At 43.2% G+C, this 19164-nt stretch overlaps 1 protein-coding gene across 1 annotated transcript in view; it reads right to left on the bottom strand.

Moving 5' to 3' along the window:
- Positions 1–2691: 2691 nt before the first annotated feature.
- Positions 2692–19164, bottom strand: part of cskl (c-src tyrosine kinase-like) — a 57783-nt gene continuing 41310 nt past the window's right edge. The window contains exons 5-13 of the mRNA XM_080493393.1: positions 15256–15475; positions 9496–9589; positions 8903–8968; positions 8669–8768; positions 8387–8477; positions 7487–7560; positions 6604–6799; positions 4521–4607; positions 2692–3947 (exon numbers count right to left, since the gene is read on the bottom strand). Of these exons, the coding sequence (XP_080349519.1) occupies positions 3765–3947; positions 4521–4607; positions 6604–6799; positions 7487–7560; positions 8387–8477; positions 8669–8768; positions 8903–8968; positions 9496–9589; positions 15256–15475 (1111 nt within the window). The 3' untranslated portion in view covers positions 2692–3764. The remainder of the gene's footprint in view (positions 3948–4520; positions 4608–6603; positions 6800–7486; positions 7561–8386; positions 8478–8668; positions 8769–8902; positions 8969–9495; positions 9590–15255; positions 15476–19164) is intronic.

Genomic DNA, 19164 nt, shown 5'->3' with positions numbered 1-19164 from the left:
GCCGCAGCTGCACAAGACGCCAGAAAGGCAGAGTTTGGTCAAAGTCAAAAAGGTGACACTCGAATGAGCTTAAAGTCCAACAGGCGGAGAAATAAGACGGAAACCAGAAGAGACATGAGCGAATACCACTGATCTCCACAACATGGAGCCCTCATACTGATGTGACAACACCTAAAGTGAGGTTGGCGAAGGAGTTAAAGGCATCTTATTTCAGATTACAGTTATTAAAAAGACACTCAGGCAAACTGTGTTCTTCCTTATTCTTAGTCTCTTTCTACAAACTTCGAAAAAACAGTTTGGGACCGGAAACTTGTCCTGGAGAAACAAAACTGCGCCTTAATGTGTGTGAGTTTAAGGTTATAACTATAAACATGATAAGTTAAGTGCAAGGGAATTATTTCTCTATAAGAGGATCAATGAAGCGACATAAAATCTTAGTGGTGTGTTACTGTATGAGCGCCAACATGCATTAGTAAGAGTTAGTTATGCCAACTAGTAGGAAATGAGTCTTCAATATCGAAATACCTTTAAACTTTTAACAACACAAAACAAAAAAACTCCCCAAATAACACTATAACATGAAAACTGAACCAATAACAAGTCATGACATCACACGTTTCCATATTGATCCTGTCATCACTAATCTTAGCCTGTAAGTCAATACACTGGGGGTTAAAACCCTTTTCCAAAGAGCAGAGGAAGAGCAGAGAAACTTCCACCACTTTACACCTTCAAGGCTGCGCTGACAGTCCCCCACCTGTTTATAACACCTCTGCCATGAAAACAGAAGGAAGATATAGAAGTTGTAGCCATGGAACAAGTGTGTAGGTCACAAGTTCACACTCGGTCTGTCTTGTGATTCTTGTCACACTTCCATTGCCATCAAGTACTTCATTACAAGTCGGGCAGCAAAGCCTGAAGAGACAGCACGGTGACAGAATGTGATGCACAATATCAGATGTGTGGATCTACTGGGAACGCGATGGCAGGTTATAAAACAAATTAGATGCAGACACAGCTGATAGCAACTCGCACAATATGCAGTTAACCAAATTACAGATGCAATTGGAAAAAGTAATGAGCAACCGACGGTGGAGTTTAACCCCCCCCCCCCCCTCTCGGGCCAGCAATGCTAGACAATGCTAACTTTAAGACACCGAGTTTAATCAAGAGGACATAAAGGTGAGCGGACAGTGTGGAAATTGGCTGATGTGTCGTCAATTATCTATTCCAGTTTGGCATTTTTATCAATTAAGCCCGGTTTAGCAGCTTTTACTGAACAGTCTTGGTTTGAATGTGTGTTGATTTTCTTTAAAAAGTCTTCATACACACGATGTCCCGATATCACATTGTCTTGCTCAAGGACACTTTGACCTATGGCACATCCTCAGCCAAGACCTTACAACCCAGCCAGAAGACGTCCTGTCTTCATCTTCAGGGCACCAAAATGTTTTTTTGAAGCAAATCGACTGAACTTGAGCTGGTCTTCTCGCAGGTGTACTGCATTTGGGGGATGGAAACATGCAACATACATAAAGGTACTCATGATTACATTTCTGCACCTCTTGCATTTCAAGAATAAAAAGTAGTTACGTATGATGGCGGTTCTTCTCCCTCTGTGGAGCCCCGCTCACATCACCTCGGAAAAACCAAGGACCACATTCTGATCTTTGGTTGGACAAAACATTAGTGAAGCTAAACCCAGGTCCAGAACCACAGATGTGTATAGGTTTAACACTCAATTATTGGTTGTGTATGTGTCAAAAATACCAGTTTGAAACTAAATCTAAAAGGTGAAGCCAGCAGTCAGTGAACCGTATTAAACCAAACAAAGAGAAGAAAGCCTGGTGAGTCTGCAGAGACTTTAACGTGCTTTAGTGATGCAAATAATCTACATGAACGCGTTGTGGCACATGTTTTTTTCCCCATAAAGGTTTTCAAAAGCAGATCAGGTCTATTCATCAAACATGATCCTAAGTTATTAAACCTTAATCTTTGCTCTTCAAAATATTAGGAGCTGACCTTTGGCTGGGAGTCAATGTGTGAGGTCTCTGAAGATAAATCCTCGTGCTTCAGATATTTCAGAGAAAAACCAGGTGAAAACGACATGACAACTACAAACGTTTGTGATCTTATGGTTCCCTGTTAAAAACCTGGATTCTCCACCAAAGTCTCACCATGTTTGTTTTAACAAACACTCACCCTTTTTTATCAACCATCATCATCATCATCCAAATGCCCTTGAGCAGGATGTTTCATCTTATCTGCGTGTGTCGTGGAGCTGCAGCCTGACTCGCGGCTGTTAACCTGTGAACGTCGTGCTCGATGTTGTTCATGACACAAAAACAAAAGCCGCGTAATTCCATGAAAGCCAAAACGCCTGAAACCTGCATTAAAGTGTGCATTTTAATCAGCTCGTCACACTCGCACATTAGTGTGTCGAGGGGGGAGGTGTGTGTGCGTACTCGCCCCGACACACCTCCTCTCAATCACACGGGCCGATAGAAAGATGCAGGTGTGTCCACACTGTTCAGATGGAATGATTTATTCATAATCATGGTAGCATAATAAAACAATGAACATTGAAAGCACTGACAGTTGAACCCAAGGCCTCTCACACACAGCATGCACCACCCCAACCCCCCCCCCCCCCCCCAGCGTTCACGGAGACACTGAACACCCCCTAACGATGCCGAGGCGATCCTGGCGTCAAGTTTTTCACGCTCCGTCTTCAGTCAGTTTTCTCCTTGTTCTATTTTTTTTTTTTTTTTTAATCCTTTAAATATATTTTGATATAAAAACAAGCCCACATATGATGAACCAACCATGTTTGTGAACTGCCCCCTCCCCCGCTCCCGAAATTGTCCTTCCCACCACCCGCCTCCCCCTCCCCTCCCTTCCCCACCGCTCCTTTGGGACAAACTGAATCCTTTCTCGTCCCGGTAGCGTTCTCTTCATGAAAAAAAAACAACAAAAAAAACAAACACCCAGTCTGATGTGGGGGTAATGGTGGTGGGGGAGAAAGAAAAAATGGTTTAATAACCTCCCTGAAAAAAAAGAAAGCAATAAAAAAAGAATGTTTAAAAAAAAAAAAAAAAGTAATAAAAAAACTGAAACCACAAAAGTCCAATTAAAAAAAAAGGAGTTGGAAGGAAGTCTGGAGCTCTGTAGACTGGAGGCACTTTGGCACAGAGCGAAAGCCCCACACCTGACACCGCGGCCGGGGGTGGGGGGAGGATGGAATGATGTGGAGCGGGGTGGAGAGGCATGCAGGGCCACGCGGTGACACGGACGTCCAGGAATGATTTAAAAAAAAAAAAAAAAAAAAAGGTAGGAGAGGTGGTGAGGAAGAAAGCAAGAGCACCTGACAAACATGGAGGGAAAAGGCCAGCCTCCCCTCCAGGTAATGCCGTGTTCAGGAGAGGAGGAGGAAGAGGAGGAGGGAGGAGAAGCAGAGGGCTATGGGAGAGGAAGAGGAGGAGAGAGCGATGGCCAGTGGAGAGAAGAGGAAACTGTCCATCAAAAGCTATACAACACAAACAGGGAGAACAGTCCTAAGTGTGGCGGCAGGAGGAACGGCCGGGGGAGGGGCAGCGGGGGGAGGGCAGGGGGAGGGCATGGCAGTCCTACAGGTCAACGGTTGAGAGAAGGCAGGAGGGAAGGTGGCGAGGTCCCGTCTTCCTCCTCTTCCTCACGTCATCTTCCTGTTGGGCTGCGTCTTACCCCCGGATCCTCCCCACCCTCCCTCCACCCCCGCCTCCTCTTCACAGGTAGAGCTCTTTGGCTCTGATATGCTGCAGCTTCTCCCTCAGCATGCGGAAGGAGGGCCGCACCACGGCGTCCAGGGTCCAGCACTGCTTCATCAGGTCGTAGACCACAGGTGGGCAGCCGTCCGGGGCGTCCATCTTGTACCCCTTCTCCACCCGGGGCACCACCTCTTTCAACGGCTGAAAAACACACACACACACACACACACACACACACACACACACACACACACACACACACACACACACACACACACACACACACACACACACACACACACACACACACACACACACACACACACACACACACACACACACACACACACACACACACACACACACACACACACACACACACACACACACACACACACACACACACACACACACACACACACACACACACACGCTGACGTCAGATCCTCCACGTCAACATGTCAACATGCCAGGGAAAGGTTACTCCACACCACAAACAACCAAACATGGACATATAACGAGTAATAAAGCGTGCAGAAATAATTAAGCCCACATTTTCCAGAACATTTTAAGTCACATTTCATCACCTGCTTCAGTGGTTTTCATGGCATAAATCTAATTATTCTGAGGTCAGCGTTGAGAGGAGCACACAGGAAAATAGGAAAATAAATAAATAGATAAATAAATAAATACACTAGCAGTGGTCCCTGCAGTCAATCCTGCCATCTGCTGGCCTACCTCAGAGAGACACAGAAAGCTGCTGAGGATACTTACAATTCTAGGGTAAGGCACACGCCCAAAGGAGTAAATCTCCCACAGTAAGATGCCATAACTCCACACGTCCGACTTGGTGGAAAACCGCTGTCAGACAGAAAGAGAGTGGCAAGTTCAGACATGAGCAGTCGAGTGCATTCAATCCAAATATATATAAAAAATAAAGTCTATACACAAGACGAGCCCCGTTTATACTCTTGAGGTGGAAAGATCTTGTTTTTATGAAAACAAATTGTATTTTCTGAAATAAAGACAACAAACAGTTCTTCACTCATGAACACTGGTAATGTGACAGAGACGCGTGCACATGCACAACAGGGACGTATTTACATTACACGGTTCTATACAATCCAAACTCTTCAGAGTTCTTCGTATAGATCTGCCGCCTCGCTGATTACACTCCAGCTAACATTGCCCTCATCTTCGCTACCACTCAAAGAAGTTCAATTGCAGAATCTTAAAGCCTTTCAGCAGCTTGGTAACGACAAAGTTCAGCACCTGTGGCCCGTTTTATATCCCCCAGTATTGTAGACATTTGGACCAATAAGCCAAAACTAAAATTTCTGTGGCCTTTGATCCAATTTCCCAAAACAATTCCTTTCAAATTTATAAAAAATTTTTTAGGTTCAGGTTTTAAACCCAAAATGAAAACACTCCAACAACAAGGTTTATTTGAGTTACTGACAAAACAAAGGGAAGGCTCGTTAAACGCGTTACTGTAAATCAAGAACTACACAGTGGAAAAAAAAGCCCCCTATCTGAAAGTTGATCTTGGTGAAACGATGCCGCTCTAAGCCTTTACCAACACACAAGGAAATATGTTGACATGACATCTGCTAAGTTTTGATCTGATCTGCCTCTCAGGGATCCCTCGTTTTTAAAGGGTTAGTGCATATGTGGTTTCATGGGGATAAGTAACTTTACCCACTACTCCATAACCAAATGTATTTTCTGAGTTGAACCAAAAAAAACGACCCCAAACCTATTCTATGTATGCTCTTAGAGTCTGTGTGCGACTCTAAAGATTAAAAGGAAGGGTGACTTTGCAGTTCAGCTGGTTTTAGTCGACCTGAGCCAATTCAAACCTGAATATAAGACAACCTCAACATAAATACGACGTGGTTCCTCCAGTTCAGTCTGTCATTTTTAATCACCTTTTCCAATCCTTATTAAATAAATTAATATTGCCCTTGATTGGACCTTCTTTGCATCGAGATATTGGAGGGTGGAGGTGATCAGCAGGTGTAGGAGGTTGTTTGGAAAGCTTCCTTCAGCTCCTCATTACTGTGGCGTCTCATCGTCCTCTTTGATTCTCCGCAGGGTTGAGGTCAGGTCGACCCTGCAGCTCAGTCAAAGCTTTTAATGGGAGTCTCTCCACTCTCTGTGTTAAGAGAAGTTTAGAGCACTGCTGCAGGTCTGCCTGCTTTGAAACTGGCAGGGTTGAATTGTATTCTGCATATTAATCTGTCTGTGCTGCCTCTTCATGCTCTGACCGCAGCCTCAGTCTTCTGCTTGTGCATCTAGTTCATCTTCATCATTCGGCTTTGGTTCACAGTCTTCTTCATCCTTGCTGCTGGTTTCTCTCATACTGAGCCCAACCAAGGGATTTTTACGATTCATACTGCAGAAAAAATGGGGCATATTCTGAAATATACCGCCATTTTTATTTTAGTAGATTAAATTAAAACCAAGCAGGTTGTTTTGGATTAAATGAAAGAATTAGGACATGTACACATTTCTCTTACATATTTAAAAGGTCTTTATCTTGATGTAAATTGCTGGCCTTTCATATAGAACAGAATATTGTAGTTTGATGGTGTCATGAGTGATTGTGTGATGGAAATATTACCACATAACTTTGATACGTTCAACAACACTGCATGCTGTGCTAAAAGCATTGATGGGTTATCGTGGTGGTATTCCCACTTCCTGAGAGCTCAACTGCAGACCGACTTCGTTTCAGAGGTCTCACATAACACATTTGACAGAGGCCAAGTTAGGAAGTCAGATCATGTATGAACGCACAAACTTGAATTTCTTTTTGAAATTGCTTCCTATTCTACCCCCTCCCCTCTCCCCTCACCTTCTCTCTTAGTGCTTCGGGGGAAGTCCACTTGACGGGCAGCTTGGCAGTGTCCTGTATGGAGGAGGCCTCCTTGGTGAGGCCGAAGTCGCTGACCTTGGCAATGTTGTCGTCGGAAACCAGCACGTTGCGAGCGGCGAGGTCTCTGTGGACGAAGTTGTTGGCCTCCAGGTACTCCATGGCTTCACACACGTCACTGAACCAGAGACATGAGGTGAGTGACGGGTGAATAAAAACAATTAACTCTACAATTTACACTTGTGTGTGTGTGTATCACTACTGCAATCCGCTCTTGTAAGGACACATCAAAAGAGTAAAAAAGTCAACTATAAAGACTATAATCATCTCTAAAGAACTATATTAAACTTGATAATAACTCAAATGACAATACGTCTTCTTTACTTGCTTAATGATCATGTGATCATGCTTTAGAGTGTCTCATTCTTCCTACACAAGTTTAGTCAAGCATTACATGACTCATCCTTAAAAATACGCACAGATCATTGTGGATTAATGTATTATTGCTTCAAGATCTGACGTTTTATGTGGATTTTATTGCTCCATTCACAGTAACTTGTGCTGGATTACAAAATGAAGTAATTAACCAGTGGATTTGAGAGAAATAAAGACTTTAAAAGGCTCAACTTGCAGATAAAGCGGTCATTTATCAAGGCAAACATCCCGTGCAGTGGCTGCTCGAGTAAACAAGTGGTTCCTTTATACTCGCAGTCACGTCTGTGACACACTTCTTTTGAAGTTCAGTTCAAATCCTGACATCTAAAGCGGCCTCATTTCAGTTCTGTACCCCAAGCTGCGCCGATCAAACACCTCGCTTTTGTGCAAATCTAATAAACCTGCGAAACAAAGATGGAAAAGGACTCACAGGGAGAACTTGAGTAAGCAGTCGCCACCGAGAACGGTCCTTCCTCTGGAGCGCAGGTAATCCACTAGGCTGCCCTGTGGAGAAGTTGATTGAGAAACTTTACATCAGTTCAGCGACGTTTTTAGCCTGAATAAGCTGAGAAAGAAACTCTCTCCCAAAAGGGATGATAATCCTCAACCAAGTTAAACATGTTGAAAACAAATACCAAGAAGCACTCGGCTGCCAGAAAATACAGTGAAAAAGAAAATATTAAACACTGGAGCTTCACACTTTCACACACAATCACATGAGATATGCAGGAGTTTCATATAAAACATTCATGTTATATTATTTTATTCATAAATAGTGTAACAAGCAGCTTAAGCTTTCTTAAGTTCCCTCTAAGATATACAATTTAAAGAGATCATTTCTGTTGGCTCCTTTCGGTGCACACCTTCACCACCATTAATACAAGGACTATAAAAACCTATTCTAAGGCTTCTGCTTAAAAACTACAAACAGCCATACATCATTTGAGAAGTCTCTGCTGCTATTGGTTGTATAGTTGGTGTGTGGTATAAAAAGGTAAAGCTATAGTGGTGGCAAGTCTTTCGTTCCTCAGGGCACTAAATCTTGCAGAGAACAGATGAGGTATCCTGTTCCCACGTTTTCCTGTTACACAATTACTTTGTATGTGCTTTATTTGTTCCACATTCACGTCTGGTTTTATGTTGTTGTGTATTAAAGAAGTTGTGATGCGAGACTTGCAAGCTTAACTTTCTGAAGTATCAGCATCACGTCATGTTTACCGTCTTTTCGTAACTATGTCTGGCTGCCATTTTCCGAAGCACGCTACAAATCTTCTATTTGTTTTAGGATTTTATGTTCAAGGGAAAAAGTAGACAAACCGCTGCGACTAACCTTGGCCATGTATTCTGTAACAATGTAGAGACTGCCCCTCTCCTCAACAATTACCCCTAGCAACTGCACCAGGTTGTTGTGTCTCAGTTGCCTGGGAAAACAGAAAACAAATTAGAATGCAGAGGCATCAAAGCACACCCTCCTAACCTGCTCCGACACACAATGGAATCAAGACAAATATTAAAAAGCAGCCGCCAACAGGCTGAGACTTCACATGTCCTGTGAAGGCGGCAATATATTTTACAGGTGGTGTGAAGGACGACGGCAGCAGTTGGATCTTACGTCATGACAGAGGCTTCAGCGATAAAAGCCTGCGCTGTAGCATCGTTTTTGATGCACTTGACCGCCACCTTGGTCCCTCTGTAGTCTCCAACCATCACATCTGACAAAAACACACACACACGCACACGCACACGCAGACCAGGTTTTATTCCCTTCAGGTTTTAGTAGGCACTTCAAGATGACCTTGAGTGCTGTGATTACAGCTCTGATGTAGAGGAGATGAAAGAAAAATACCTCCAAACTCCCCTTTGCCGATGGTCTGGAGGAGTTTGAGCTCCTTTCTGTTCAGGGCCCAGCCGCCTATACGGGGAGAAAAGGGCAACACGTATAAGTCAACACGTAACGACATGACGACTAGGAAAGAAATCAAAATGACTTGATTACGATTATGAATTTAAAATTAGGTCTCACTTTCACATCAGCTTCTTTTTATCCCCAGGATGACACATTACTCATGAGCGAGAAAAACTCTTGATTCATTTCAACTGTCAACTTTTCTCATTTTTCAAGTGTGAGAATTAGCCGGGTCAGATGGACACATGAAAAAGAGGAATGAAGACAGACAGAGGTGGAAGGAGACCCAAATTGACCTTGAAAGCTCGAGAAGCCCTGCAGTCATTTTCTAGACGTACACAGATTAATCACCCTCAGTAGATTAATGCCATTAGGGACTGTAGTGACAGCGAGACCTTGTAGGAGATTCAGACTTTGTGTCTGTGTGTGTGTGTCAGGGCCTTATTCTTGAGAGGTCAACGCGGTGGTGTTATAAACATGATGAAATGTCCCAGAGTCCCTGTAGAGCAGTGAGATGAGCTCTGTGTGCTTACTCCTGGAGAACTCGTCCTGCGCTGCCACTGTTCCCTCCATCAACTTGGGTTTAATAAGCCGGGTACAGAGGCCGTCGGCATCTTTGGTGTAATGCTGGAGAGAGGGGGGAAAGAGAGGGAAAGAGAAAGAGTTTTGGAGATTTAGCCACAGTCAAACAAATCACAATGGACACCCGGGCGACGCTCTTTATTGAAATGATATATAAACCTTCAAAATCTTCTCTCGTTTCTACTTTCACGGTGGGCTAATGCTCACTGGAGCATCCAAATGTTAGGAAAAAAACCGACCGTTTGTTTAACTTGTTTGTGGAAAGAATTCATCATTTTAGAACAGACAGGATGGTCTTGCATGAAGGCACAATTTGGAAATAACAACAAATAAAAATAACCACATTACTTTAGTTCATTAAACATTGGGAAGGTCAGGCCAAAATGGGAGCACAGACCTAAAACATGCACGGCACGCAAGATGGCTTTTAGCTTGAAATGATGGGTTTTCCATTGAAAAGGCTAAAGGAAGTCAGTCAATCTGTTGTGATCCAGCATATGAAGCCGGTGAAGCGACAGTTTTTTTCTTATTTATATGATCAATCAAGCTTTAGATTTTCTTCAACTGCTTCAGTCCGGATGAGGCAGCCGGTTACGAGAAGTGTACAGGTGTCTGCGTGCGTGAGCCTTCCTATTACATTGTGCAGCCCTGATCCATAAATCCCTTCAAATCTCCATACAAGCTTTTTGATATGCAAAGCGAAGGTAAGCTTGATGTTTGGTGCATCAACAGGAAAACATGAAAAAGCTTTGAGAAATTGATGCTGGAAGATCTGATGTGAGGGGGCCTCCGTCCACTAACCTGACAGGTTTACTTATTATCAACATGTATCAGTAGTGGAGAGGAGGGGGGGTTTTGTCATGAGGGATGACAGGATTCCTGCATTCATTTCCATATAAAAGATACAACAAAATAAGAGGAGCCGACAGTAACACCAAGGCTAGTGGTTTGATTAAAGTTTAAGAGCTGCTTATGGAGTTATTGGAGAATGCTGCTCGTCGGCCGATCTGCGAAAACCACATGTTTTGCTTCCGTGTCTGCTGTTGAAGAGCTCTACTTAACATAGTGTGGATGAAATGTTTCATTCCACATGATGTTGGATACAATACTTTTCTGTAATCGGATACATCTCGGCCTTCCCCCCCCCCCTATACCTAACTAAATATACAGTGGAGTCACATGTTTCCTGCATGACAATTTAGTCCTTTCAAATTATTCGTGGAGTTGATGAGCGTAATCATTTGAGAGGCAGCTGCAGCAATAAAAGAAGCAAATGTGTGAAATGAATGCATCTCTGCTGGAGACTGAGGAGAGTGATGTCATCCCAAACTGAAGGATCGGATGTACAGGCTGTGCAGTGGCTGCTGGGAGATGTACAGTCTGAGGAGTGTTTACCGTGGGAAGCACAAGCAAGAGGAGGAGTGTGTGGGTGTGAGAGAGGTCAGCGCATCTGACCGGTCACTCTATACACCCCCATCAACCCCACAAACACAGAAAATTTGAGTCGATTTTGGCTTATTGTGAAACCCCATTGTGAATGTGGGTTCCCTGCTTTGATGCTTCAAATGTGCTAGACGGGGGGAAAGATGTCTTCCTCGCAGCCTGTTGAGGTAACACGGGATCAAACGAGAAAAGAAAAAGCTCCGGCACCAAACAAAGCCATCGTTACACAACTGCAAAACTGACAACCAAAAGACTGTGGGTTCTCACTGCGGCCACCAGGGGGCAGCGTGGTGAAGGGAGGTTGTGTGCCTGTTACATTATACAGCAGTGAGGCTGACTGAAGTGGCCACACAGGTAAAATAACCACAGACAACAACACACCCATTCAGATCACATCCAGCATTAATGCTTCATGCAGTTAATGTGCTGGAATGTCTGCTTTAAATGGAATTTAATTATTACTGATTGTGGAACTAAATGCAGTTCTTTAACTTGTATTTAAATGTATACGATTGTATTCTGAGTAGACGGCTATCTTAACCGAATGAAGATCTTCCCATGTCTAATTAACACAGATGGTAACACACAAGCACTGTCGCAGACTTGTAAATACCAAACAAAGCCTTCTTTGTTGATTTAATCACATGCCTAGCGTCACTGTGGATGTGATGACCGACAGTAGGCAAGCCTGTTTCTGTCAGTGTGTGATTATGCATATAATGTGTAGGTAAAGCCTCCTGTGACCAATGAGAGCAGAGCAGACAGCCGGAAAAGCGTTCAAGAATGTGAGGAATCCTATCATAGGCTATTAGCGAAAAGGAGAGGACACAGGGGACCGCAGACAGGCAACAGGATAAAGACGGAGAAATGGAGGGAGAGAATGGCAGGAGAGGAAGAGATTGAGATGGATAACAAAGGGAGGGCAGAAAGCAATATGCCAGGTAACCACAAGGGAACAAAGCCAGTGACGGAGAGATAGAGGCAGGGAGGTGGAGAGAGGAAGTGGAGGCAGGGCCGAGCATGGAGGGTGTGAACGAGAGAGGAGAGGAGAGGCAGAGAGAGATAGAGCTTGTGTGCGGCTGATAAAGCGAAGGCACCGGGGATGTGGATGGTCTCTGGGCCAGCTGGCACATTCCCGGGGTCCACTTCCAGTCTCCCGCAAGGCAAAAAGATGAGGTCCAATTAAAAGCGCGATTGCCGCCAATCCGGCTCATCTTGTTATCTGACAGGATGAAAGGCCCTCTCTCTGTCTCCTGTCCACTCTGCTCTTTCCGCGCTGTGTCCTTCCTCTGAACCGCTTTTCAGATAACGGTCAGGGAGTCAGAGGATCAGACAGCATTGGCAAGGATGTGAGAACTACGCACTTGAGTCAGATTTTTAGGAAAAAGTCCATGGGAATACTATGTGTGAGTGTGTGTGTGTGGTTCCAAGTTTACAGTGTTACATAATCATACTGATGCACGAGTAATCACTGCATCGCTCGCTTGTCTGTAATATTTGGAAGGGCTATTTTAATATTTTGTACGTGTTGAGATCAAATTTAGAGGCAGGTCTTGATGATTTATTGATACTGCATCACGCCGCCTCATGAGATTTAAAATATTTTCGTATTATGGATAATAGATCAAGTCATGGTATAACTGCTTCTCTTGCAGGCTTTAAAGGCTGCGTGCACAGTAATTCTAGTTATTTATGAACTAACTGTGCAAACATGTTTTGAAAGCACCATTAGTCCTTCATACATCATTGCTGAATTATTGATACCAAAGAGCTGATGACATTTGATTTTGTCTATATTTTACCATCTACAAATGAAATCTTTAGTGTGCGAGATAAGTTGCAGAGTAATAAGTATGTTTTACCGATAAAAAAAGATTGAAAAAGCCATAAATGTCTGGATGGTTTAAGTAATCTTTCTCCAAGGAGCTGAATCATGGTAATATTTTAGCCCCAGTCAGAAATGTCTTTCTGCACAAATGGGTAATGGATAAGAGAAAATGATCAAACCATTTGAAATGACAAGTTAAGTGAAAAAATAAGCAGCAGAAGATGAGCTTCTGGTAGCAGCACAGTGCTTCCTGATGAGCTCGCTCAATGAGCCGGTGTATGAAGGAGCTGTTAGCCCTGTAATCGAGTGATTCTCGCCTCTGGCTCCAGATCAACTGCAGGGAAAATGCAGCTACACACAGTGGATGGAGAGAAAATACTGCAACAGCTCACCTAAAGCAAAGGAAGACTGCATCGACTTACCCAAATAATTCTCAACGTTTAGGGGCGTGTTGATGCGTCGATGGTAAACTAGGGGGGACTGCGACATTTCAGGAGAAACAATGGGAAGTTCTACACCAGAGGTGTGCAAAATATGGCCTGTGGGCCAACTGCAGCACATAGCGCATTTTGTATTTGGATCACAAATTAAGCTTCACAATTTGCCTACATATGATGGATACTGCTACCTTTAATGCACTACAGATAAAGAGATATACTCCACATCTCGACAGTGGCCAGATCTTTTCGAAGGGCTCAATGACATACAAAAAATAAAAATCAGGAAGCAGTTGATGTGAAACAAATCAAAAGTCAAATTATTATTGACTGCACTTTCTCAGAACAATTTCCAAGAAAGATCAATACAGTATACAGCGGGCAAAATAAGTGTTGAACACGTCACCATTTTTCTCAGTAAATAGATTTCTCAAGGTGTTATTGGCATGAAATATTCACCAGATATTAATAACAACCCAAGTAATCGACACATGCAAAGAAATCAAACCATTGATGTCCATAATTTGAGTTATGCGTAATAGCGTGAAATGACACACAGGGAAAAGTATTGAACACATGAAGGAAGGTGAGGTGCAAAAAAGCATGGAAAGCCAAGACACCGGCTGAAATCAACCAGAACTAGAAAGCAATCCTGGATCCTATGAATAATAATAAAAAGATCATAGAATCACATGGGATTAAACAGCTACCGTTGACTCAATATTCTCAGAACAATTTCCAGGAAAAATTATCAATACAGTATTTCAATAGAGAACCAAGATATTTAATAAGCAATGTTTAGTAATATTTCTATACCGAGTCTATAACGGGAAATAACAAGACAGCCTGAACAACAACAACAACAACAATCTGGTGAGTTCTGAAAATGACAACACGTTACATTAAATTAGCCTCAAAACCCAAAGAAAATATATTATTTGTGCCATAAAGAAACTGCAGTCACATAAAAAGAGACACTCGTCTATCACTATATTGCCCAGCTGTTTATATAACCCCGCAGGGATTTTTATGTGATTATTTCTGGCTCAATGAGCTCCCCCTCGCAAACACATAGGAATCCATCTCTGACTGAGCTCGAGACATTTTCTGTATCATATCAATTTAAAAAGGTTCTCTCTTCTCATTAAAACCTTTGTATATTTTCATCTACTTCGCAGCCATAAACTAAACTCTGTCTCATTTGTTATTCGAGAGATGTAACATCAAGTATGCAAGTTGGACTATTGCAGAAACAAGTAAATGAAACTTATTTTACTGATTGGGTGACATTTATCAGTATGTAAATTGTTAAGCTTAAATATTGTGACATAATTATCTGGTGACCATGTATCGATTAAAAACAACCACAACTTGCAGGTTAAGTCTTAGACCTAACTCATCTTGGCTTCCTGTTTCAAAGACTTCTTTGGATGAAACATCTGGGGATATATCACAACACATTACATGTATAATGTTGGCAGACCTTTATCAATATAAATCTCAAGCTGTCATGCAAGAGAAGCAGCAGAAGGAAAAGCAAAGAAGGGAACATTTTTAAATGATAAAAAAAACAAAAAAAACAGCCATTGTTTTGATGCTGATTATCTTCTCAGTTTTTGAACAGCTTACCAAAAAAACTAGTATCCTCTTTCTGTCAGTGATGGTTTTGGAGAGAAGTACATTTCCAGGAGCAGACATCATAAGTTATCTCTGACTTTTTTTGTGTGTGAGAGGAAGTATTTACTCGCACGTGTGAAAAAGAATGACATTTATAGACAGAGTATCAGAGAGAGTTCTTCTTTTGGGTTTTGCAAGAAGATGCATTTTTCTTATCAGCCTTTCAGTTCTTCTTATGATTATGCTTTATGACAAACGAGCCAACTGGCAATGACAAGGAGTGGCCAATTATCCTTTTGAGCTGCCATGCTGAAAACCAAGGGCAATAGGAGTATTGAGGTTATTACGTAAGGAAATGAAGAAGGGAAAAGAAAAACAAAACCCACCTCCACCAGCTGCATGAGGTTCTCAAAGTACTCCTCCTCGTCGATGGTGAGCTTGCCGTTGTGGTAGATGATGCGGTAGTGCTCCACCTTGCCATCGCAGCTGACACATAAGGTGTAATCGCCGGGATAGTTGGTGCTCTCCCTCACCAAAAACAAACCCGTTTCTGGGGGATAGAGGAGCCGCTCGGCCTGCTCCCGGGTTATCTTCCCGTGAAACCAGCTAGAAGGAAGAAAGGGAGGAGAACAAACAGTCAGAGTGGGGAAAGGAGAGAAATCTGATCGGGAGATTTACCATGACCACATATAGACAGAGTCATAAACAGTAGAGGAGTTTCATCTGTGCGCAACACCACCGCAAGTAGCTTTTTTTTCTTCTAGAAAAGCACCTGGAATCAACACTAAGAGCATCGGACAGGCCGACATCCTTCAACAGGCACAGGAAGAGAGTCATTGATTTTCATTCCCACCACAACTCATTTGCAACTTCAACCAAACAGAAGGATGCACTTCCATGTGTGGCAGCGTGCAGCTTCGCTCTGAAATCACAAGTGAATAACAAAGCTAGGGCGTTGAGGGGAAGCCGGCAGCGGCACTTCCAGTCTGCCCGGTCTCGTGAAGGGGCGGGGCCGTCTCATCTTGGGGGAAGTATGTGAGAAAAGTACCTGAACCCAAACAACAGGACACACGGTGCACACGCACACACCCAGAGTCTGGGGGCAGAGTCGGAAACTGACACACAGGCACTGCAATAACAGGAAAATACAAAAAAAAAAAAAAAAAAAAAAAAAAAAAAAAAAAAAAACCTGCTCTAGTGAGGAGGAGAGAAGGATAGATCCGAGTCACTTTTACAGAGGTCAGCGAGACGAAGATGGAGTGACCCTTCACAACACACTGGTTAAAAAAGAAGAGAGCGAAAAAATAACACTCTGGCTCCTGGTAAGCTTAAAAGCTGGTCAGAGTTCTGCTGGTTTTAATGTGCCCTGACACTTACTAAAGCTCTTGCTTCCTGATTTAGACACGAGCTGTGTAAGCCTGCTTCACACTCACCATATGGCCTCGTGGACACATCTATAGGCTACTAATGGACGGATTAGATGGACATATCACACTGTCATCTACTACTTCATAATCGCTGAAAGGAAAATGATGTAATCTTCAGAAAGGAGGAATAAAATAAAAAAAAATAAGAAAGAAATCAACAAGCCATAATTTCTACTCCACTGCAGGAATAGCTAATCTTAGTGACTAAGCCCAGCCGATGGTCGAGTAATAACACATTTCACCATGACAATATGCTGAATCACTCTAGAATCTAGGTCCTGCATAAAAGAAGCAGCATTTGGTAGATCAAAAATTTAAAAAAAAAAGATGATATTTTTGTTGCTTTTAGTTAGTAGTTAGAAAGTGCTTGAACAATTGCGTGAGCTGTCTGAACATCACAGTGATTCACTGACACCAATTTATGGATCAAAGTGCATCTCGTGAATCTTACATACAGTAAAACAAATTATTTTTTTCAACTATTGATTGTTTGATAGCTTGACTTGTTTGTCAAACCATGCTTCGTCATTCCTCATGGGTTTTTTTCAAGCACTAGAGAATTACTGAAGATATGTATACAGCATTTTTTTTTAATCCAATTCTAAAATGGCGCTCTCCCTCTTGTGTCTACTCGGACCAACTCGGCTCGCATTGCCTCGACTCTACTTGTCTCAGTTTCCTTTGTTTTTTCATTACAATACAGTACCACCACGGCATGGGCGGAGTCATCAGAGCTTTTTTCCCCGTCGTGCACAAGTAATCACAACCGATAGAATCTGTATCCCCTGATGCGGAGCGAACGTGTGTTTGGAAGAGTGGAGTTCCATGGATACTTGGATATCAGCTCAAATTATTAATACTACAAAATGTGGATCGTTACGATCATGCTTTATTATCAAAATGTGCCTTACTGTCCGGTGTTTCGGTTTAACTGGTGACTTCTGCCATGCGCTGTAAGCAGCAGCTGATGTTAAAATAAGACAAAGAAACGGTACGATACTTTAAACGTTAATGGAAATGCGGTTAAACAGCGTTCGCCAGGACAGCTACCGATTTTGGTTGGATTTTTCACATATGCCGTGACAAGGGTGTCACCAGTTAACAGGGACACCAGTTAATCCCAAACATAGGTGGTACCGGTGGGTGGCCATCAGCTTGGAGACCTTCCCGATACTCGTAGCGGGTCGCTCCACTGAGCTCCCGCTAATTCCTCGGACCGCCACCAGACAAAGAAACTTCTGCTCCGCGAGGTTGATTTTTGTGTATCTGTTAGTGGGCGTTCGTGTTCGGATAAGGTTTTCAGAATGGCGAGGAGAATGAGCCGCTCTCCTGACTCATCTGTGTCCTCACGCGTCGGCCAATCAGCAGCTTACTGACTACCGACGTCATGGTGTCTACTCGCCTCAGCTCGCTGGGAACCTCGGTCGAGGAGAACCAGGTACCAAAATGTAATGGACAAACGTAAAAGGCGAGGCGAGCTAAGTCGGGCTGAGTACTGGTGGAAACAAGCCAAAAGACAACTTTTCTAAACACACAGCATACATCTTTTATGAAATGGTTTGCTTCATTCAACAAAAACTGAGTTTGAGATTTAATTGTAATATCTTTAAAGAATACCTCAGGTCATGATACAGCTAAAATTAAAAAAAAGACAATGACATACATCAAATATGCCCTCAATAATAAGCATGCATATACCGGTAATATTAAAAACTGTGAAACTGATGTCTGAGTGAATATTAACAAAGGTGGATGAGGTATGTTTCGGATTTGATTGACATCCTCGGCAGCCAATGGCGCTGTGTGTGTGACACACCATGACCAGTAGGAAACCATCATCAAAGTGAGTGCAGCTGTTGGTGCAGAGAAGACGGCAAAGGAGCTGCATATCTATTCCTATTGGATGAAGAATTAGGAAACACCCTCCAGTACAGGATGAGACATCAAAAGACACACGTGCACACACTCTCCACTGAGTGTTCAGGGACCTTTGCAGACGCTGTAGATTTGTTTGACTGAATTTATTGTAGTGTGGGTTAAAGCTGGCTCATAAAAGTCACAGTGTTATGTATTGTGGTTTTCTCTATTCAGCTGAATTTATGTTGACAAAAGCTGAGGAGCCACAGTAAGTCAGGAATTTATATCATGCTAAAGGTCAAATTAACATTCAATTGTGGAAATGCACAGGGTGTCTCCTCACATGTCGGCTTGTCAATGAGCGGTAATTGTTGACTAAAATTGATTTGGCGAGTTTTCCCAAGGCTGCCTCCATCACTGCCTCCTCCTGCTCCTCGTTCACCGAGCTCAGCCTCTTCAGACTGCAGGAGCTCCTGTGGCAAAGCCAGCCTAATACGGGTTGAGTTGATTAGATCAGTGCAGGCAGCTTCTCGGATGGACAGCAGCTCTTTAACTCCCAGTAATCCAAGAACAGGCGCCAAGTGTGGACAGCTCCAGGAGAAGCACACTGGTCTCCTTGGTGAGCACACTTCCTGCCGAGTCCCGAGGAAATCAACAGCAATTTTCAGAAATTACATCATTTCGACATGAAAGAACAGTCACAAAAATGTGGTAAACAACTCGACGGGGACATCATGGGAGGAGGAAGTTGCTGGCTTGTCTCTGGGGTGGCGCTGGCTTGTCTCTGGGGTGGCGCTGTCATGTTGGGGCAGATATTTGCCACACGGGGGCAGCAGATAGAGTGGGTGCCATTGAGGAACTGCAGAGCATCAACTGGTCAGGGTGAGAGTAGGAACAAAAAGACCACAGCTGAAGCCTTATGTAACACAGGCAAGGGAGCGGTCTCTTCTGAGACATCTGTTAGTGATTCATGACAGAATCAACAAGTCCCCGAGGGCTACAGCTAATGGC

Source organism: Lipophrys pholis (assembly GCF_963383615.2).
Source record: "Lipophrys pholis genome assembly, chromosome: 2".
NCBI lineage: Eukaryota > Metazoa > Chordata > Actinopteri > Blenniiformes > Blenniidae > Lipophrys > Lipophrys pholis.
Note: the sequence above shows the minus strand (reverse complement) of the source record. Positions and strands in the feature narration are given on the sequence as shown.